The sequence below is a fragment of the Passer montanus genome, unplaced genomic scaffold (genome assembly GCF_014805655.1).
Source record: "Passer montanus isolate IOZ18808 unplaced genomic scaffold, ASM1480565v1 scaffold18, whole genome shotgun sequence".
In the NCBI taxonomy this organism is placed as follows: domain Eukaryota; kingdom Metazoa; phylum Chordata; class Aves; order Passeriformes; family Passeridae; genus Passer; species Passer montanus.
The window spans coordinates 19,249,325-19,272,530 of NW_024365381.1; the positions used below are offsets into that span (position 1 = coordinate 19,249,325).

Sequence of the window (23,206 nt, forward strand, 5' to 3'; positions counted from 1 at the left end):
AGGAAACACTTTTCAACCAACTCCACCAGAAATCCAGTTTTATCAAATGACTTTGAGAACTATATAGTCTCTGAAATGAAAAGGAGATACCTGAGATAAAGAATTGCAGTATTCCCTTGTGGAAATCTTGTTTTTCTCTCTACTGCTCTCTGTCAATTGCAATTAATTCAGACTGCAAGAGTAGAAAATATTGAGAATGTTCATATACTAGGTCTTGTGTTAGCATCATCATTCCTTTGAATAAGAGACTATATTCTGAATAATTTCCTCCTTTTATCCTCAGAGGACTCAAAGCAGAATTAACTAAATACCATTAGACTGAAATTTATGAACTCAGTCTTTTAATAAGAAATTATCGTGTTGATACAGGGGAGGGGGAAGGTAAGGAATTATTTCTCTGGCAAGTATTCCATATTAAAAATGGAGTCAGACTTCAGAGGAACATCAAAAGAATAGAATGAAAATTGCAAACTTTGGATGCAGAATTTCAAGTATCTGCAGGAATGGATGAATTGTGCAGCCTTTATGGATGACATTTTAAAGCTCCTCAGTTGCAGCTGGAAAAGGAGACTATAAGGTGTGTTCCTTATCATCAGCAGCAGAAGATGAATCTTTCAGACTTCCTTTTTGTGTGCCTTTTGTCCTGTATCAGTTTGAGGCCTGAAACTCCACTGAAGTAGTTGTGGCTCTAAAGATGAAAACCAGCAGCTGCTACAGTTTTTCATGTTGTTTTATTTATCGTATTTTTTTGGTGCCCTCTGCATTCCCGGCCTCCCCACACCATCCTCACAGTTCATAAGGCTTCTATTAAATTTTAAACACTCTGTCTTTTCCAGTGGCAGAGGACTCTGACTAGAGCTGAGCTCCAGAGGTATGAATTATATATCTATAAATACACTCATAAAGCAAAAAGCAGGGCAGCTCCAGGGCTTAAGTAGACCTTTTATATCCCCAGTTCTCTTGGTAGTTTAAAGAAAAGCGAACTCCATGAAAGTAGTATATGTGTTAGATTAAAAGGCTAATTTTTAATTAACATATGCACACTTTCTGGAATGAGAAGGCCAAGCAAACCACTGGGCTGTTTGGTATAAGATTCCACACCTCACAGACTTCAGTTCTCTCAGAGCTCCTTCCAGTTTGGTGTTAAGTTTTTTAGGGTTGGGTTTTTTTTTTCATCTACACTGTGGATGAATTTGGCATCTATGTCACAGCAGAGGAAACAATTTTATTTGTTTCTCTTTTGTTTAGTTCTTCAGCATTGTGTTGTCAAGAGGAGCTTTCTAAAACACATATTTCTATTCAAGAAATAGCTATTCCCTGCTTAGGGGAGAAAGCACAAAGTAGGTGAAAAATAAATCTGGAAAATCCTTGTCAAATCTTTGGATTGCTAAAGTAACCCTGAACTCAAAGCATACAAATGCTTTTAACTAGTTAACTTTTAACTAGTGCTTAACAGCCAACAGAAAAAAAAGGAGGAAAGAAACCTATAACTACCAGGAAACAGCCTATATCACTCACAAGTAGAATCTAAGTCTTACATTAATATTTGTTTGAAAGCCATGGCCCAAACTGGGTTGCAGCCTTGCTGCTATTTTTTTTTTCTGTACCACACAGCAATTTGGAAATTGAACCTGTAAGTTTTATTCAAGACTAAAAAGCATTAATTTTGCAATTGAAAAATGGGTAGACATTGTGAGGAGAAAAGAAAATTTGACAAACATAAAACCTCTCTCAAACATATTTCCCTTCAAAATTGTCATGTAAGGTTTTTCAGGGGCTCCTCTAGCTCTTTCTAAAGGCCTAAATCTATAATACATTTGCCTTCCCCAGCAAACCATTCAGGATCCAAATCCTGCATAAGATATTCTTGACAACCAAGTGGCTGTTTAGATTTTTCAATCTTTCATTGTCCACCTTTAATCTGACGTGGGGCTTGGGCAAGAGGCATCACTACTCCACCATCAAAGGACCACTGGCTCCAGGCAGCTTCCTGCACTCTCAGCCATTCTTCTGTGAAAGATGATTCCCCCTATACACACACTCACAATCTGCTGGTCATCAGACTCCCTCTCATGCCTCTTACCTGTAGAAATATAATACATCTTACAGAGTTGGTTGCAGGTATGATGTGAAAGTTTGCACTTGCTCCATAGATACTGGTGATCATATTTCTCACACTTTCTTGGGAACTTTACAGGATTTACATTCCCTGTTATCCTTAAATAACACATTTCTCTTAGACTGAGTGGCATTTTTATCATGCCATTTTAAGGATGTTTTTATTCCCCTATAAATCACATACCCCAGGAAATATTCATGTGCTTGCATCCTGTTAAACTTACAGCTTCAAGTTTGCTGTGAGTTTTGCATAGATGCCTAACAATGCAATAAAAGAGAAGCCAGGTTTGATACCTAAAGTGCTTTTTCTGATTTATTATCACACAGCCTTTTTTGGCCTCAGTTTCTTCTATTCCGGACAATAAAAAAATTAAAAATCAAAAGATTATTACCATCTTTGCATCTACCTGGTATCCCACAAAGGTAAATGTAATAAATTAACTCCTTGATGGAGAAGTGACTCCTAAGGAAGGACCTTAAACAGTCTCTATTTCTTGAGTATGCAAGTAACCATAGTGTGGATCACTGGACATGAAAACTAGTGATGAGATTAAATAATTGAATCAAAATTAATTCCGTGCTCCTGATATGAAATTTATTTCTCTCCTCACATACATCGGGAGATGAAAGCTTTGTAAAACTTAGTCCTGACTCTGCCTTACTGCCTTCCATTCTACAGGCTTGCTGGCATTGAAAAGCTCCATTATTTTCTCCATCACTTATTTAAAACCTGACTTATCATAGCAAGTCTATCAACTTTACCTAATATTTCAAGATGGCTGTAATCGTTTTTATAGTTCCAGTAGTCTTGATCATTATCTCAAGTCCACACTAGCAACAAAAACTATATAACTATGACCTGCATTTAAATGCAAATGTTACTGGGACAAAAGAATAAATACATATTAAATATGAGAAATGTCTGATTCCTTCCAGAAAATTAATCATTAAGAGGACCAAAATAACTTATTTTTGGGCAAAAGCTACCCAAAATATTGCTCCTATGGGTGGCACATCTACTACATACTGATGCTGTAGGCCAGTATAATAGCTTTTAAGAACAAAGGCACTTCAAGGCTCCACATGAGCAATTAAAAGCTGACAAACTTTTTTTTTCCAGTTGAGTGTCACAGATGAGTATTGGAATTGAACAGTAAAACACGGATATTAAAAAACTGTTTAAAGGAACACTATCTGTCCCTGACTTTCTGGAATTTAAATTCCAGACTTTTGCCATTTGTTGCAATCCTCACTTAAATTCTGGGGTTTTTATTCATTTTTTTTACCAGGCTCACAGATGATCTTTCCCCCCAAGGCATACTCCAAGTTCATCCTGAGACCACCTGTTTGCACAGATTATAGATGCTCTACTCAAGCCATGGATAAGCCTTCTGGACATATATAAATCATATGATATGCTCTAGTTTCTGAATTGCTCAGAAAACAGCTCAGATGCGTGAGCACAAAATGCAGTGTAGCCATTTGGCAGATTACACTGTAGGCTTTTTTACATAATTTTTTTGAAAGCATGTCATTTAGAGACATTGATACTTATTTCTTCAGTCTCTCTGCAGTAACAAAAGAGATATATGAACATACTGAGGAAGCTCAGAAAACTAAACAACATGTTCAAATTGTCCCTTTGTATCTTAACTTAAAACTAGCTTTGCATGAAAGTATGCAAACTACCACATTCCTTATTTTGGCATAATTTCTGCCCTGGTTCCTCTGAGAGAATTCCAACTGTTTCAATTGATTAAACTGTGTCACCGCTTAGTTTCCCATTAAGGAAAATAATAAGCCATGTTGCTATTTCAGCTATCCAGATTTAATCAAAGTGTTAAGTACCTTTTTCAGTATATTTCTATCTCCCATGTGTAGTTTGTTCAAATATAGTGCTCTCCAAATACATTTAGAAGGTATTTTGATTTTAGGCAATATTCCTTGCAGACATTCCATTGGTAGAAATCAATGGGAAACAAATGCATGTAATATATAGGGTAGATTTGAGAGAGTAGAAATTTGACGGTGATGAATTCAGCATCATAGCAATGCCAAACTGTTCATTAGCAGATATTAATACATAACTAAAACCCAGAATTATTTATTTAGAAACTACAATTCCTTTTGTACATTCTCCTTAAGCAATGGTCAGTATAAATCAAAATTTCTTGTACATTAGTAATACTTACTGAGTTGCACTCCTTTAAACAGATCTAGGTGATTCTCATTATGTCAGCTCAACAATTCAATTTATATTTTAAGCTGCTTACTTACATGGCTAAGCTAAGAAAAATTACCCAAACGAAAATTTATACACAAACTTTCAAAATCAATATCGTTCACTCTAAAAAAAAATTGTTGATGACCTGTATGTCAACAGAAGACTATATGACCAGAGGTAGAGGAATTAGATAAATACATAAGATTCCACACCTTTTTTTTTTTTTTAGTCCACAGTATAAAACAGTGGAGTGTTGACTACCATAGACTCAAAAGTAGAAGTGCAGTCACATTATGATATAGAGACAACACAAGGCTATTTCCCTAAAATTACCAATATTGCTGCTGAGAATCCAAATCACAGAAATGATACACTGATTTTCTTGTTTCATTTGCAGCTTATTTTGTTATAAGGTACAAATGTTACATCTATAGCTTTATTGTTCTGCTTGAAGAGGAGACCATAAGTCCACCTTGTTTTCAGCCCTCTGTAGGCAGGTAACCATCACATTAGAAATCAATAGAACTGATTGCAACTGTCTGCCTGTCAAGAAGTAACAGTAGGTGTGAAGACAACTTCTGCAGTACCATCCTGGGTTCAAGTCCTAACTTGGTTCATCAAAGTCCTTATTCAGTTTTTTTGTCAATCACGATAAAATCTATCTTAATTTTTAATTAAATTGTAGTAAATGAATATCAAGAAGAATGGAAGATGAAGATAGCATGGCACTAGTAGCCCTAAAAGATGCAAGGAAAGGGACATTCCTAGTGTCAAACAGAATGCTAAAGAAAGAGTAAAAAGATATGAAAACTGAGTAAAGCTCTGTACCTTCATGGACCCAGTAAGTACTTGGTTCTTATTCTATCCCTCATGTTCATGAACCTTCCCACAATTTAAAAGCCAGACAATGATCAGGAAGAAATGGATGAATGGAAAACACCTTAGGAAAAGGACTGCTACAGAGGGTGAGCATATTAGAATGGCAAAGAAGAAATACCACTGTTATTTTAAATTACAATAATCAGAAAAGGAATAAAAGTGGCAAGATGAGTGGTGTAAAATATATCTAGGAGAACACTGGTTTATGGCAGTCTAAATTAATTAATTTAAATAGTCTTGTAACCAAATGCTTGCAAAAGATCACTACCAAAAATTGATGACCACAGAGTCACTTGAGAGTATCTCCAAAAATAAAAAAAATTGGATCTGTAAAAATTCAGGGTATTTCACTGTACATACCTAGCATAGGTAGGAAATGGAGCATTCACTTTTCCAAAGTCCAAGCTGGGTGGGATGGAACAATGAAAGGCAGGCCCAAGAAAGTAGCTTGGTAGTGTAGCTAGAGAGAGAGAAAGCTGATCCCTGACACCTTTTCATAATGCCCAGATCCTCTGTCACCCTGAAGTGAACTGAAAATGATCCATTGTGTCATTAAAATGTACTAATCTTCTTTTTTTTCTCTTTTCCATCCCAGGAGGTGAATTAGTTATCCCTCTACTTGTAGAAGACCCTTTAGATATCCCTCCTATTGCTACTCGTGCACCTTTCATTACACTTCCCCCTACCTTTCGCCCCCTCCTCACCATTATTGAGACCACCAAAGATTCCCTGTCCATGACCTCTGAGGCGGGGTTACCTTGCTTGTCGGACCAAGGCAGCGATGGTTGTGATGATGATGGCTTGGTGATATCTGGGTATGGCTCAGGGGAAACCTTTGACTCTAACCTACCCCCTACTGATGATGAAGATTTTTACACCACCTTCTCCTTGGTAACAGATAAGAGTCTTTCCACTTCAATCTTCGAAGGTGGCTACAAAGCACACGCACCCAAGTGGGAATCCAAGGACTTTAGACCTAACAAAGTCTCCGAAACTGGTAGGACTACTACCACGTCTTTGTCCCCTGAGCTGATCCGCTCCACAGCTTCGTCCTCGACTGTGATGATTCCCAAATTGCCAGCTGGCAAAATGAATAACCGTGAGCTCAAACCCCAGCCTGACATAGTCTTGCTTCCGTTGCCCACTGCCTATGAGCTAGACAGCACAAAGCTGAAGAGCCCGCTAATCACTTCCCCCATGTTCCGTAATGTGCCCACAGCAAACCCCACGGAGCCGGGAATCAGACGGGTTCCGGGGGCCTCAGAGGTGGTCCGTGAGTCGAGCAGCACAACGGGGATGGTCGTCGGCATTGTGGCTGCTGCCGCCCTCTGCATCCTCATCCTCCTGTACGCCATGTACAAGTACAGGAACAGGGACGAGGGGTCCTATCAGGTGGACGAGACGCGGAACTACATCAGCAACTCAGCCCAGAGCAATGGCACGCTCGTGAAGGAGAAGCAGCAGAGCTCAAAGAGCGGCCACAAGAAGCAGAAAAACAAGGACAAAGAGTATTATGTGTAAAAAAGAATAATTATTTATATATAAATATAGAAATACTTAATGAGATTTATCTGAGATATCAGAACCATTGCAGCGAACGAGATGATTGGGAGATATCGTTTGTGGGAAAAAGTATTGGGAAAAAATTTCAGCAGTGACTGTTAATGTCTAAGTCATCACTTGGAGTCAGCAAACTTTGCCCTAATGTATTATAAAGCACACTTAGCGTTCTGGAGATGGCGCGCACAGCTCTGCTCTGTTAGTGAACTTGGACATCTCCAAATCTCCTCCTCCGCTGAACTTTCTGCAAAGGTAGAAGACTTCATGGCTTACTTGTTTCATATCTCCAAGTGAGTCTTTAACAATGTTCGTGATCCCTGACTGTACCGATAATTTTTCAGTTTACTTATTAAAAAAAAAAAAAAAAAAAAGAAGGAAAAAGAAAAAACATATAAACATTATTAAACAAAAAAGATATATTGAACAAACTGATCTGGCCGTGTCCAGCATACACATAACTTTTCGAGATTGGAGGAGGGGAATAAATGAGTTTGGAGATTGTTGGTTTTTTGGTTTGATTTTGTTTTGTTTCTTGGGTTGCTTTTTGTTTGGTTTCTTTGGTTACTTTGGGTGAGGGAGGGAAAAGTGGAGTGGAATGATGTGGGGGGTGACCCAGGACATGAGAAGAAATCTCGGAAAAAAATCCATAATAAATAAAGAGAGACTATTACCGTATATGAATTCAAAAGCTACCCATGGTGTTTACTCTGCATATCTGGTTGTATTGTCTCTAGAATCCGTCATCTAGTAGTAAGTTGTTTGCTAACAACGCAGTGAAAGTGTCTGATGAGTGGTGCTGAGGGAAATTGTCATGGAAAGCTGGTTCTCTTGGATCTGGCTCCAATATTTGTAATTGAACTGAAGAGCAGATGGGTTTGGGTCTGTTCTGATCAGTCACTGGCTTTATTTGAGTATAGCACTCAGTACACATTTGACAACCAAAGTATGGTTAACGGGATTTGGAAATTCAAAAAAGAATGCTTAAAAGTTATTAACTGTTCTGAACTGAATATACTGTGCAAAAGTAAAGGAGCCTTCCTCTGGGATCTGATTCTGTGACATTGCAATGCATGCAAAAAATAATAATAAATCAGTTTAATAAAGTGATCAGAAAGACACCACTGGAGTTCAACTTGTGACAAGACCAATGAACATCAGAAAGCTAAACACTTGTAAAAGAATGCAAATTACTTTTTTTTTTTTACATATAACTGTTTTTCATATGTAATATTTTAATTTTGTATCTTGACATTTCAGATCATCTCTGTCTTTCCATTTGCCCTATTCTCCCTTTTCCTTCTCTTTTATATAAAAGAAAATAAATAAAGCTGCTGTGACACACAGAAAAATAATAAAGAAAAATTAATTTAATAATTTAATATATATATACACACAGATATATTTATCATGGTATGTTTGATGGGACGGCTGGAACAGAAGTTCTGTTATGGTCTTAATGCAGAATGAGAATGTTCTTGAAGAACAGAGTAAAAAGAAACAGACAACAAAAGCAAACCTTAAAATGTGAAGGGAGCGTGTGTTTTAGCTTTGTCACAGTTACCTGTGTCAAAAAAAAAAAACCTGAAATTTTGTTTACATATTTTACTACTATTTTTTTGCTAGTATAATTTCTATATGGATACCCTAATGGTGTATATACTGTTTTATGGTTAAATTTGGAATGTCTTATGTTTTATTTAACTTATTTAATTTGGTTGTTTGGTTTCTACATTTTCCCAATTATTGTGAAAAGGATTATCTTACTGTACAGAACAATAGTGAGGCGGTTTGATGGCCATGCCTATCATGTGCAAAAAAGTAGCTGAGGGAGAGAGAGGCAGAGTGGAAAACAACAGAAACCAAGACGGGTTGAGAACCCTGGGATGGCAGAAATGAAAACTTTTGCTGTATGCGGATGAAAACTAATCAGCTGTTTAGGTTTAGAAATCTACTCTTGCTGGTGTTTATAAGTCGCATGAATATTTGACTTTGAAGAAGTTTCATCAGATACACACACGCACATGGGAACTTAAATGCAGAAAAACAGTCTTCTCAAACACTTAGAGAAGGCGCTTTCATGTTAACAAATATTTTCAGTGCGTGTATGTGTGCGTGTGTGTGGTGCGTGTGTGTGTGTGTGAGGTTGAGCTTTTTTCTTTTTTATTTTTTATACTAAAAAGAAAAAAAAGACAGGTTTTAAAAAGGTATGAAAGCACGATTTTAGATGACTTAACTGGCCGAAACTATATAAAAGTTGATTATATCTTGATGTCTGTAAAAGATTGCTGTTCTTGGAGTCTTGGAGTCTTGTGAAATGATTTCCTGCTTTCTTTCTTCCTTTCCTTTTTGCTTTCCTTTTTTAAGTTAAAGGAAAAATATTTACACTTTCCTTTTTTGTGTAAGTTTCTATTGGACAGTTTTTGGGAACATGTGCATTTCTGTATGTGGGCTACTACCATATCCCTGTTGCTTTATGGACAACCTGGAGAATTTTTATTTGAGTTATCGTGATGTTATTGCTTTTTTTTTCCTTTGTTTTTCTTCTTCTTTTTGATTCTTTTTCTTTTCTTAGTTGCAGTTTGTTTAAAGATATGCTTAGCAATAAAATGTTCTTCCCAAAGCCCTGGATCTTGCTGCGTTTTTATTTCCAAAAGACTTCAGGGAAATTCCAGACCTTTAAAGGTGAAAAATGTTCTGTGATGTAAGTATTCCCCATGCCACAGGAGTGTCTAGCCACCAAATTACAGAATCATGTTCATGTTTGCATTCTTCTGTTAGTCCAATGAACCTTTTTGCTTTCCTTGCATGGATATAAATTAAACTTGAGTCTGGAGTCTATCTCATACCACTTCCACCACTTCAGTTGCATAGTTCTCTGTAATATGGGTTTCAGTTATCTCAGATAAAAGCATATCTAGGACATTGACTTAGTATGTACTTTCTTATGTACTCCCTTTGAAGTGTATAGCTCTTTCAATGAGGTTTATGGAATTCTGAATTCAACTTCAGTCAGGAGTCAATGGTATATGGTCTGAGTGTTCACTTCTTTCTAGTTAAGCCCAGCTACGGTACTGAATGTTCCTTGCCCTACTGGGCATTATAGTCTGATTCTGCCCATCATGCAAAATTGCCAATACCCTATTGTTTAGCAAGTTGTGCAGAACTTCAGTTCACAGTACTTGTGTGGGGTTTTGACAGATTCAAGCTTTCCAAGCTATCTGCAAGGTTTTTTACTTTTTACAGGCATCTGGAGGTCAGCCAAATGAGTATTTCACAGCCCTTTCATTTTCAACCAGGGAGGACTTCATCTTTTTTCCCCTAGGTGGAATCCATAGGTCTTTTGAGCAGTGTCTTCCACAGGCTTCATTCACAATCAAATTCAACTTAGGATAAAATGATTGTTCAGGTATTGCTTGTGATTTTCTACATTGTTTTTGCTCACATTTGCATAGGCAAATACATAGAATATGTATGTGTACATACATGTGAGGTTCTTTTACTGTTTTCAGTACTTTTATGAATCATGTTCTGACAGATTCCCACATGTATCAAACCCACAGGTTCTGGTCTAATCTTCACTAATTTCCCTCCCAAAATCATTACATTTCTGAGTGATGACTGGTACCTAATATTTCCAGTACTGGAGCCATCAGCTGGCATGTGGGAGATATAGATCTGAACCTAAATATCTCTTCCAATATTGCAGAAAATTTCCTTATCACCAGGCAGTTGGTGTTCTGAAAAAATATTTTGCTTCCTCAGAACTTCTCTCAAAACCTGTTATACTTCATATCATTATGAAATATTATGTGAAGCAAGAATTTTCAACCTGACTTACCCTAACCCTCTGGCTATAGTCATGCTTTTTCTCATTTTTTCTGTCATCTAATGACCATTTTATTACTTAGGCTAAATGAAAATGTCAGAAAAGAGATTTCATTACTGCCTAAAAGGCTAGGAATTATTGTGTCTTGGCTCATCACAGAACCATAGAATTGTTGAGATAGAAAGGGACCCCTGGAGTTCATGTAGTCCAAGCACTACCACCCCAAAGCAGAGTCAATGGCAGCAACTCGACCAGGACTATGTCTATTTTTGTTAATATCTCCACATGTAAATGCCACAATCTCTCTAGGCAACCTTCTCTCTACGAGCACACTCATTGTAAACATTTTTTGTTGTGGTTTGATGAAATGTAATCCATTTGTTCCCATTTCCTTTTACCCTTTTTCTGGGTACCAGTGAAAAGATCCTGTTTCTCTCTTCTTTACAGCCTCCCTTCAGGTGTTCATATATATTATAAAGATTCCCTATAAGCCTTTGATTTTCAGGCTGAGCTGTCCCAGCTCCCTCAGTCTCTGCTTGTACAACATATGCTGCAATCACTTATTCATCTTCATGTCTCTTTATCAGACTCACTCCAGTATCTGGAACAGACAAAATTGCCTTATCACCATCACTGAGCTAGGTAAATAGCTCTTTGCAACAACCAGGGCTGAGCAGCTGCTCCTCTTCCTGCCATTTTCTACTGCTAAACAACATCCCACTTACTGTGACACTTTTTGAAGATCCCTTTCTTAGTTGCTTAGTCCTGTATTTCCAAAGCTGTTCAGCATCTCTGTTTAATGCACAGTTGCAGTTGTTCTTCACTGAGATAAATAATGAAGATCTGAACACGAATGGGTTTGAGCTTTCAAAGCCCTGGTGTTGCAGAAAAGGATAAGTGAGGAGCAATGTCAATGCAGGTTCCTTTTTCATACCTTTCTGTCTCTGCTTCTTGTCTGGGAGGGAGGGCAGATATGCTGGTCTCCTCTGCAGTTGCCATGCCAGTCTGTTCTTCTTCCACATGAAGTCAGAACATTCTGATCAGACAGTTTGGTACTAATGATTAAAAGAAAAATATCCTTCCTGTCAATTCCATAGTGGAAGTATCTTCAATCATAAGGTGATGATGACTCCCAAGGAAGGCAAAGACACATGGATTATAACTAATGAATGTGACTCGACACTTAGGGCCTAAGTTAAGCATGTTACTTCCATGGAGATGCAGTTTTTAATGCTATCAGTCTGTGAGGCATTTACAAGATCACAAAGTTCTGACAAGGGCCCTGTGAGAACATAAAGTCACATGCAGCTGTTGGCATTTTATCATACACCCTCCCTAGCTGCCAAGGTTGGCACTGGCTCCCTAGAAGATATTTCTTATATGGTGGAACAAGTCGCTGCCTTTCCCTTCCCACATGCAATTGATAACAAAGAAATGGAACAGCAACAAGACTTGCTTCCAGCTGTCAACCTCACCAGATCTTCTTGGGTTGGTAGAGGTACTAGCATGAGAAGAAAGACTATTGCCTGCTGTTTGGCTCTCTGGATGGGACCCAGGCTGAGCTCTGAGAACACATTTGCCTAAGTGGTATAGAAGTATTGCAGCCAGGGGTGTTCTGATAAATGAAGGAGGAGGTTGGGGTGCAAGGTCTTGACTGACTGACTCTTTATTGGTGAAAGTTTTCCCACAGTAGCAACATCTGTTGGGTTATTTAAGAAAAAAAATAAAAAGAGTCAGAATCCCTTATTCAATTTGGTAGAGCACTTTATAGTAAGCTATCGCACTCTGTTTTCTCTTCAGCCAATACACATTGCACAGTGCTATATCTCCTCTCGGTCCCCAAACAGTTCCAAATAACCCCATTTTTCTGGCATGCCTGTTCATATTGTCCTTCACACATCAGCAAATGCAATGCCATTCAAAGAAAATTTTCAGTAAATGTTGGTCTGCAGGGATTTTATGTTTGTCATTTAGGCACATGGATTGCATGAGAGAGGGAAAAGAGCACACTCAAGAGATTATGTTAGACTGCATATAGCTAAAGAAAGGCTTAATTTTTAAAGGAATTAAGCTGGCTAATTCTTATTGAAAACAGGGGAAATCAACTACATAAACACCTTTAAAAATTGAGGCTATTTCAGTGTAGCAGTCAGATAAAGTTAATTAGCTAGTGTTAATTGCTTGGGCTTTTGCAGTACCTAATGGTGTAGGCAAGTGGTGGACAAGGTTCTTTTTTTTCTCACAAGGCTTACATAACTCACCTGCCTTCAGAGTGGGAGTAAAAATGAGAGATGGTTTAGATATGTTGTAAATTGCCTAGAGACAAATCCATTTCACCATGCTAGGATGAAGCTGCATGAGCATGCTGTTTCCTTAAATTCAATTGAGGCAGACCAAAAAAAAAGGAAAAAAAAATTGGCTTATTTATGTACCTTGTAAAAAGCCAGCTGAAGCCCAAACCTGTACTTCTGCCACCAAGCACGACCAAAAGCCACTCAGCAAGAGTTTTAATATACCACTCCATGCATCTCTTTTGTCTGCCTGTTTACAGAATACAACAAAAAGGCAATGTCTACATAGGTCAGAAACATCCCTGACAAGCAGCTGGAAAAACTTAAGGCATGCTTTTCTTCAATGGCTCATAAACTGGGCACTATGCCTAACAGATTTGGCTGATGCACATGGAAAATTAAACTCACTGGGAAAGAATTATATATATATACATTTAATAATGCTGCCAAAGCCTTTGTAACACTTTGAAAAAATTCGCTCAGCTTTTGGATTTCAGGAATGCTTACATAAAGTGTTAAAACACAGAACAACAAAACAGGACTGACTCACACTACAGAAACAGAAGTGGAAATGGGAAAAGAGAATGCTCTGTAAACCATTTGTAATTGTATCTGCATGACCTCCTTGGTGCAGATGTTTCTCACAGTTTTCAATCTTATGGCCTGGTCCAGTAATTTAAAATTGCTACTACCATCAAGTGATGGTAACAGCAAGTCTTTAGTTATGTGGGGAAATAGATAAATGGAAGGATCACTCACAAGGTGATGAGATTCCCCTTCTGAGGAACAGTCTCCAAGAGCTATTTTTAAGAACAGATGAAGATGAAGAAACTGAGCCTGCATGCAGTGCACAGTCATGCACCTAGTAAAGCAGCAGGTGAAGAACAAGATTTTGATTTCCAAAACCAAGAATACTGAGTTGAGCTGTGCCAGGGCTAAAACTCTTTGCATAACTTGAATCAAGCCCTTTTGTCTACATGCATCATACACCGGAGTTTACTGGTACTATGCAGGACACTTCCACTAGCTCTATTTGAATTCTATAATTATTTGATCTCTACCACTTCTTCTACATCATATGATTATTCATTTCTGCCTGTTCTCTGAGTCACAAACATTAATTTACATCCATGGTTCCCTTGTGAGATGATACTAGTATCTCCCCTGTACAAGGATGGAAATTAAGACAAAGATACCCTGTGGTTACATAGAAAATCCATGGCTGTAAAAAGATTAGCCCTCAAAGCTTCCAGACTCTCCCACTTTACTCACGCCTACAAAGTACACTGTGGTGCTGCCAGAGGTATAACACATGCATTCCTCCCATTAACACTAGCTTCTCCAAATCAAGAGCTGGCTTGATTTGATTTGGCTAAGAAAACTTAGAACAAATGGTGCACATGTAGGAGCTTCTAAAAAGAGAATAAAACACTTCCATTTAAAAGTGGAAACTATTAGGTTTCTAAATGTTTATTTTAAAAGTCCTAGATTTATACATACTGGTAAAAGCACAGGCACATGAATTCATTTTAACATCTAAAGTAGTTTCTAATCTGTTAATCAAGCCCTTTTCTCCCATGTGCATTGTGAACTAGAGCTTACTTGTACTGTGCAAGTACAAGTACTCTGGCAGTACTAATCTGCCAGGGTCTAGCTTTGCCATCTGTGAGCTCCTGCAGAAAATCACTGCCTGCATCTGTAATATTTTGCTATAAACAACTTTTTATACCAATTACAATAACACCAAAGACAACACAATTTTATTACATGTAATTATAGGAAGTAAGACTAAATGCCATATCACAGCCCTCCTGGGTCAGTGAGAGTTGAAGTTGATTGTTATCGCTCACAGTCTGCACTGAAATGCATAGTGTTTCCAAGATTTTAGATAACAAAGATATTGTTATCTGGATAAATTGAGTCATAACTCTTACAAACTTTCAGAACCTACTGAAACTTCTTTTGAAGCTAATGGCAAAGCTTCCTGACAATAAACAGAGAGTGCTCCCTTTCCATAAATCTCTGAATCTCTACAAGTTTTGCTTGTAAAAACTGTTTGGATGTTTCCTTTTTTTTCCTTACCTCATGGTGTTCACTGATTTACTTTTTTTTAATATTAGCCACATTATGCTCATAAAGAATAACAATTATGGTATGCACTATAAAGGCTTACTTTGCAACAAGGAAAATTTCTGAAGGACTGTTTCTGCTCCCTCAAAGCCTTTTTAACACTAGGATTGAGAGTACAGAAAGTCTTAAGCACCTCAAAGGTTTCTCTATTCTGATGTTTCTAGGCCCTCAAAAACAAAATTCATTTTAAGTCACCATAATATCAACATTTCTTCTACAGAAAGGGACCTACAAATAAATTTACAATTCTTATTTTACCTACAAATAGCTTTACCTTTTTTTTCATAGCTGATTTTACTTCATAGTAGTGCTTTCTCATTGACTAATTTGCTTAGCCAAATGGAAGAAAATAAGCTGCATATACAGATCATCTGGGTAAATATAAGCCAAATCCATCAACAGGACTGTTGCATTTAATATAAGCATGGGTTCTTGCACTCAAGATACACCTGCAGGGTGAATACATCAGACAATGCTATTTAGCACTAAGACATATTGCGGTTGAGCACTTACTACTGAATGTAAGAAAAAACAAAAAACATATAAAGGGAAAATATGTGTAAGTCTGAAGCCAGTTCCTGATTTCCCTACATAAATTAAAGGAGATATACTTCCCTCCTCAAATTCTCAATCAACAGTACAACCTAATATATCCCATATACTAAAGATCATTTCTTGCAGTGGCACCTGTGCAGCTTTGTTGAAGCTAAAATTCTTACACATCCTTGTCCAAAAATAAGAAGTAGAACTACAAATTCTTGTTTATAAAAGCAATTTAAAGCTATTGCTAAATGTGAAATATGGATGCAAAATGCTTGTTTTATCCCAATTAGAGCAGTTCCCAGCTAGGTTAATGTTTTTGCTGGTATTTGCATAACTGAGGGAACTCAAAGTCCGTTTTCAGACCTTGAAGACTCTGCAACACAAATATATGTGTATTATTTTAATGCCATTACATGGCAACATTTGTGCTGAAGAGTTTTAAGAGTTTTATTTGTGGGGGGAGGGAAAATTGATTTCCCTATCAAACAACCTTGAGCCAAGTCAAAGCCTGGCACCTAATGGCCATTCATTCACCCATCTAACCTAGAAAGATTTTGCAAACTAGTTGATCAATGAAAGAAACTTGTATAGAACAATTTCCACCTTTATCCTGGGGATTTCTGAGCTGTAAGTAATAGTTCCCTTTTTATGTCTGCCACAGAGCTTAGGCCAGCAGAACACTAGTACTAGACCAGTAGCACCAGGCACTAGACATCTGCACTGCCAACAAGGTCTGTATGATCACGAAATACCAGACAGACCTCAAGTGTCATTAGATTCCAGGACACCAAAACTAAAGGAGCAAGTGCTGGCTTGAAGATTATAAAAAAATTATGGTAGCATAACCTGCAGTGGCACTACCTAGTTTTGGAGGTGCAGTGTGCTCTTGCTCCTACCCTTTCATAAGCATCATTCAGTCTTTAGTAATGACAACAAATTAAATAAGTTTTAGCACTTCACTGCCTAGGCATTCACCATCTCTGCATTTCTGAGCTGTAGCCCTTTGTCTGCAATGCAGACAACAATGAAGACAGTGCACCAGCCAGGAGACAGCCACAAAAACATTGAGCTCAGAGGCTTGTTAAGAGCAGAGATGCAGAAATGCATCCTCCCACAAAGCGCAGGACCACATGTATGGCTATTAAAACCAAAATCTGCAGTGAAACTTCATTGAAGCAGAGGGTATGCCAGTGGGGTAGCATTAGTCTCAAGCATTTCTTTACTACTTGATTTTCCTTTTGTCTTGGCCCTTTCTGGAAATAATAAAAATCCAAATTGAAGGTCTAGTGAAGCAGGGAACTAGCAGACTGTACAGATGAAGTTCTCATCAGTTTTGGGAAAGAGGGGGAAGGGGTCTGAAACTGTCTAACCACACAGTAAACATAGATATGTAAGCTTTATGCTAAGAATGTTTCTGTTTCTGTGCAGTTATCTCTTACTGCCAGAATAGCCTTAAGGATTAAGATGGTTTATTGGGATCAAATGCCTTACAGATTATTATAGTGCTGACTGTTTACTTGTTCACACTAAAATACAGATCCACACTTATATCCCTGTATGTGCATCTCTCAGTCAAAACTTATTTTCATTCCCTAAATGGGTCAGCCCAGATTCCTATTTTCCATATCCAAGATAAATCTCCAAAGACATCTTGATAGGCCAATGTAGGTATACTAAGCCTTAAAAAACATTGTCAGCATTGACAGATCTCAGCACTTGGAATTAACACAAAACTGACAGCAATTAACACAAAACTTTTTCCATTGGTTTTTTTAGGCAATTAATGGGTTAGAGGCTGAATCATCTAATGGTTTAAGTAGCTGAGGGTTGGGAGGGAAGGAAATCTGGAGTCTGGAGCATACTTTTCTGCAGAAATGCCAACTGTGCTTTTAGAGGTAGGAGACTTTGAGGCCATTTAATTAGTCTGGTGTATAAAATAGATGTCTTTTATCAAAAGTATGGGGAAAAAGGTACAAGCCAACTTATTGCTGTTAACAGTTAAATTTCCCTTTAAAACAGAGCTGAGGTTCTGTAATCTCACCTGGCTTCAGCCATCTCTATATTCTTCCTAAATCTGATGTGCAGAGCCAAGCATCCCCCACAACTAGATACCTTGCAGAGCCCAGTCTGATAAGTGTGGTCTAAATTCAGATGAACTGACACTGTTTTTTCCTGTCCTGTCACTGAAAAAAGCTCAGCTCCATCTTCTTTACACCATCCCTTTTGGTATTTATGTACATTGATGAAAACAGGACTAAATGCAGCACTGACCCTATGATTCCCCTACTGCTAGCCACTGGCCTCTAACTAGACTTCATAGCGCTGATCACCATCCTCTAGGTACAGCTGTTAAGCTACTATTCAATCCACCTCACTGTCTGCTTGTCCAGCCCATAGCTTCAAACTTAGTGTTTTGGGTACCTTAAATGTGAGAATGCCACTCTTGGTCCCTGATTCCTCCACAGGATGCCTAATAGTTCCCATGCTTAGGAAGATGTTGACATGGTTTTATTGATGACCTGGTGCTCTGTTACCTGGTCTTTATTCCCTGGATTGTTCTGCCTTTCATCCAGAAGCTATATGCTGTAAGAGACTTCTGTAGGTCAGGAATTGGAGATTAGGTCCTCACACAGATATTTTAGTTGCCTCAGATTTTTTTTTCAGTCTTTGCTCCACAGTAGTTTTTTTACAAAATGAAGAAAACATCTCCACCTGTATAGTTGGCAATACAGTGATTCAAGTCTGGATTTCTGGGAGAGTGGGTTTCCATGTATCCCTCAGGCAAGAGAGACTTTAGCATTCTGCTAAATCATAAGTTAATCTGTGCAGGGTTTGCCTTGGTGCTTGAGTGTTTTATCCAGAAATCATTGTGTTAAAATTAACTTAATAATTCAAGAATCTTAAGTTTACATAAGTCAATAAACACAGGCAGAAAGAGAACATCTCATTACTGCCTGAAGCCAAGAAAAATCTTATGCCTGCCTGAAGCCATGGTGTCCAAGTAAGAGGGTAATGATGCATACTGTAAGCCATATAAACTGATCTGCCTTGATACACCCCACCCAGGACCTCAGCACCTGTTTAACATAACAGCCCTGTGAATGTTGGCATGAGCTGTTTATTTGCATCTCCCTATAAGATATAGGCAAGGGTTCAAGATAATGACTAAATCCAGTCTGAATGTGCTTCATGTGCTAGAAAAGCACAGGCTAGTCTCAGAAGTTTTCCATCATATCAAATATGAGCTAAGAAACAAGCAAGGTTCCTGACAGCTAAAGGCCCAGAGGTGGGCTCCCAGCAGCAGGTTGAATTAGTGGCCTTTTACTCCAGATATTATCCAAAGCAAGTTTGGTGTGAAGCTTTTCTAATACCTGACAGCAGAATGCAGAAAAGTAGGAAGCCTTCCAAGTGAAGTACCCGAGGTGATTAGGGAAAAAATGTAATTTGCACAAAGATAATTTAGTCAAGGCACTGAGTGAAATAGTTCTGCAGTTAACAAAGTGCCTTCAGAATGTTAATAGATGTTTTTGTCTGGGTCTCAAGTCTCACAACTCAGCCAAAGACAGTGAACTTTAACGATGTAATAGAGATGTTTGGGGGGAGGGGGATGGGTTAATTTATTTTGTTTTCTTTCACTTATATTGCAGCTACAATGACACTGTCTAACACCAGATTTCTCTAGACTGGTGAAAGGATGAGGGGCATCCAATCACCTGGGACATATTTTTTGTGAGCAAGTGCTGTTTCAGAGTTTCTCAGCCTTAGAATAATAATAATCAGGTTATCAGTATTCACCTAATTTAAATCACTTGTTTCTCTTGAACATCACAGAGAATGAGCTGGGACCCATACAGAGCGCCATCTCACAGGTATTATGTTTGTGACACTGGGCACTATCCACTGCAACTGAGCTGAGATTCACTAACACCTCCCAGGTAGTTAAAAGCTTATGAAAACTTTCTTGTTGCTCTTGGTTTAGCTCTGACTTTGTCAAAGTTGTCACTTACAGAATATTTTGATGAATAAATATTTTTTCAGTAATATAAGAGCTCTGTAAAAGTATTCTGCAAGTATCCAAGCAACTACACATCAAATTGTCTGATCTGATTACACTTACCAGCCCCACAGAAAGACCAGTCCTTTCTAGTGTCTTTAGCAGAAACTGAACACAGAAGCTCAAATTTTGTTTTCTGCATTTGAGGTAGACATCTCAAACCTCACAAAATAGAAATCTTCTTGAACAGAAAAGCTTGGCATCAGGCTTCAAATTTCAGTTTATAAATATGGACTGCACCAAGAAATCTTAACAATAAATTATAAGAATAGCAATGATGGTCTGACATAAAAAAAAAAAAAGGCTCAAATTCATAAAGTTGAATCCCAAAGGTTATGATGTGGATCATCATTTACAGGACAAATCACAATGGATGTAATCCACTTTAAAATCTCAAAATGTTTGAGAAAAGATGGCAGAATCATGAGTGTTTCATCTCCCATATGAGGAAGCAGTGACATTAAAAAAATGGGGTTTTGTGCATTCATGCAGTTAGATAACATAACATAAGTCTGTCTAGATCCAAATCTGTGATTCACAGGTTTTTTTCCATATGCTTTACTCCTAGATAAATATGTCATATTCATTTTTTATTTACTTGTAATAAACAGATGCAGTTATTCCAAAATTAATAAGTCAATTAACATAATTCAGAGGAGGCAGAGATTTAATCAGGAAGAGCTGTTCATAATTAAAGGTATACTTTACTTTAATACAGATATACTTTTATTACTTCTGAATTGATCATCAAAGGATCTGCAATCTCATCTATGAGACAGATAAAAAATTACTGGCAGAAAGGACTCAGAAAATAATTGGTAATAAAAGACAAGTTGAAAAGGCTCTCAAGGTTTTGGTAGGCTATTTATGAACTAAAAGATAAATAGATCTCAAAATAATTCATCATTAGTTATTCAGCCTACTTCATAACTGTTTTACTAGGATTAGGAGGTACTTCAAATTCTAAACCTGCCACTTTGGCTCCTGTGATTTATTAGACACCCATAGTTATTAGGGGTTAGGATGCAGCTGCAAGGCAATGATTCAATGCAGATGAAATAGCGCATGTCATACTCATCAAATTAGTACTGCTCAATGCAACATTAACTACCTCAAGCCATCATGTTTGCTCATTTCAACGGACAGATACACTCTGCATCTCCACACATCTCTTTTGTGCTGGAGATTCAGGAACGGGGGTGAGGGAGAGGGTCACAAATGGCTCTTTCTGGCAGTCCCAGCCCTCACCTGGGAGCCCTGCACTACCAGGGTATTTGTGCTTCCCACAGGATGCGAGGATGCCACACAGCACCTCCTGTACTGTGGGTAAGGCTGCAGCCAGCACCAGGGGAAAGCACAATCAGGCTGTGAGCTGGCAAGCTACCCAAACCAGCTCATTAATTAGGTCTCTTCTTCTAACTGCTAATTTAAAAAAAAATCCATTATAACACATTATGTAGGCTTTTACATTAGAACTTTTTGAATTGGTTAACTTTGTTTTTACATTATGCTGTTACCAGACCCTAAAAACTATTCAAGATTAACACTTCTAAAGACCTGGAAAGCACAAAAATGATCAAATTACTGTAGGAAATGGTGCAGATCTGCAGAATAATATAAGTTTAACAGTTTCAGTAATAAACCTGGGCATGATCAAGACAAAGAAATAGCACTTTGCAGAAATTAAGTTTATACTTTTTTAATATTTATCTATGTAAATATATTATGTATATCAATATATTATTTATATATTATATATAAATATATTATTTAGTTATTGTAAACAATAAGTCAAATTAAACTCACTAAATAAACTTTGCATCATTCTTATATTTCTAAATATTAATATTAGCAATAGTATTAGTAAAATTTCTTCTGATTACAAACCATTTTTCTAAGCGATTTTTTCTTTAGAATATGAGACTTATATACACACTTGTACAATGTGTCCACTGGTAAGGTATTTCATCTACGTAATATGCTTTAATCTAGAACTTAAAAACTGTATTTTATACATTCTCCATGAAAAACTGATTATGTCAAACTTTTCAAAACTCAAGAAGACTTCACTAATGGCATATAAAGACCCTTGCAACCAACACACATCCTTTATCTCGTTTACAAACATTTTGTACACTGCAAGGTTTAATTGCCAACATTGTTTCATTACTAGAAACCATGTTGCCTTCACATATCAAAGCTAACCACTGTACACTTACATTATAATTCAAATTCTCTTATAATTGCTTCAGAATCTAACAGAGCTTTAGCAACAAAAATTATAATTGGTTTCAACAAAACTTATAATTGCTTTCTACCTTTCTTATTTTAAGAAGTCTTATGTAAGAAGTTTATAAACAGCAAGTTCAGTACTGCCACACAGATCACTGCCTTGGAGTCTAGAGCCAGAAAAGCCTAACAAGTAATCACTTCTACCTTATATATGTGTGCTTATGTGAGCATATAAACAGTGTAGGTATATCTGTATATAAAATGTTACAGAATTTCCTCCTCTGCTGTCCCTTTCTGCCCACTAGCTTGTGTAAAATTGGAACTATTTCTCTAGGAATGTGCCAGTTCTCACATGAGGACTTGCTGGAGACTTTCTTTTTGTCTGATTAGTCTGTCTTCAAACTCAGTCTGGTTTATATCCAGTTTGGATGTGCCTGGTCTTAAGTCCTCTTTCTGCTAAATAAAAGGCCTTTTTGGTATATGGTATTTTCTCTTTAGGAAGATATTTATTCACTCTGTCCAAGCTTCCTCTAACGTTTTTAATAATTTTGTAGCTTTTTCACTGCAGGATGTTTTCTCCTACTTTCAAACCAGTTTTGAGGGTTTTTTCTATCCCTTTCCACAATTCGGTGTTAGGAAGAAATATTGGCTATAAAGACCAAGTGTACAGGTCCACTGCCAGTCTTCAGCATCTTGTTAGAAGATGACACTACCATGCCAATTTCAACTCATATTTCTCTCTTCACAAGTGAAAAGAACAAAAACAATTGCCACTAAAATGTTCTCCCAAAGGCCTTTAGAAATGCATTTCATTCCCATGACATGATTTCCCTGTGCTCTGTAGGGTAGGATAATCATGGAAATAGAACATCAGCAATAGCCCTATCTCTTGCCCTCTTCCTAACAGGACTCTGCAGACAAAGTTTCTAACTCTGTTACGGGATTTTGAAGTATGCTCCAAGGGTTTTTCTAGAATATCTCATGATCCAGATGCTCTGTGCATCTGTCTAGGCTAAATGCCTATTTTACAGTCACCTGCAATCCTTAGGAACTGAATTCTGTGGTGCAGACACATCTTTCCAATCCTATTTACCCATGGCTTCAACTGAAGACAAGTGTTTACCCAAAGCAATCAGCCCTGCCACAGCACAAAAGGCAGAGCACTGAAAGCTAAATCACCAGCTTCAAAATCAGTTAAAGATAAGTTTACATTAACGTTTATTTTTATCTCTACTACATGGGATGTAACATAACTACAACATTAACATTAGCCTTCATTGTATATTTTTTAAGTACATTTATTGAAGCAATTAAAATTACATTTAATGAGACTAGAAACATGGGCCTCA

The 23,206-nt window shown here is 37.5% G+C and overlaps 1 protein-coding gene across 15 annotated transcripts in view; it reads left to right on the plus strand.

Moving 5' to 3' along the window:
- NRXN3 (neurexin 3) overlaps positions 1–9,401 on the plus strand; it is a 920,037-nt gene extending 910,636 nt beyond the window's left edge. For 8 of the 15 annotated variants that reach the window (XM_039705049.1, XM_039705051.1, XM_039705050.1 and 5 more), the window contains one exon: positions 5,817–9,401. In XM_039705049.1, coding sequence (XP_039560983.1) covers positions 5,817–6,742 — 926 coding nt within the window. In that variant the 3' untranslated portion in view covers positions 6,743–9,401. The remainder of the gene's footprint in view (positions 1–5,816) is intronic. The other 7 variants (XM_039705064.1, XM_039705055.1, XM_039705056.1 and 4 more) reach the window with 2 other exon arrangements.
- The last annotated feature ends 13,805 nt before the right edge of the window (positions 9,402–23,206 follow it).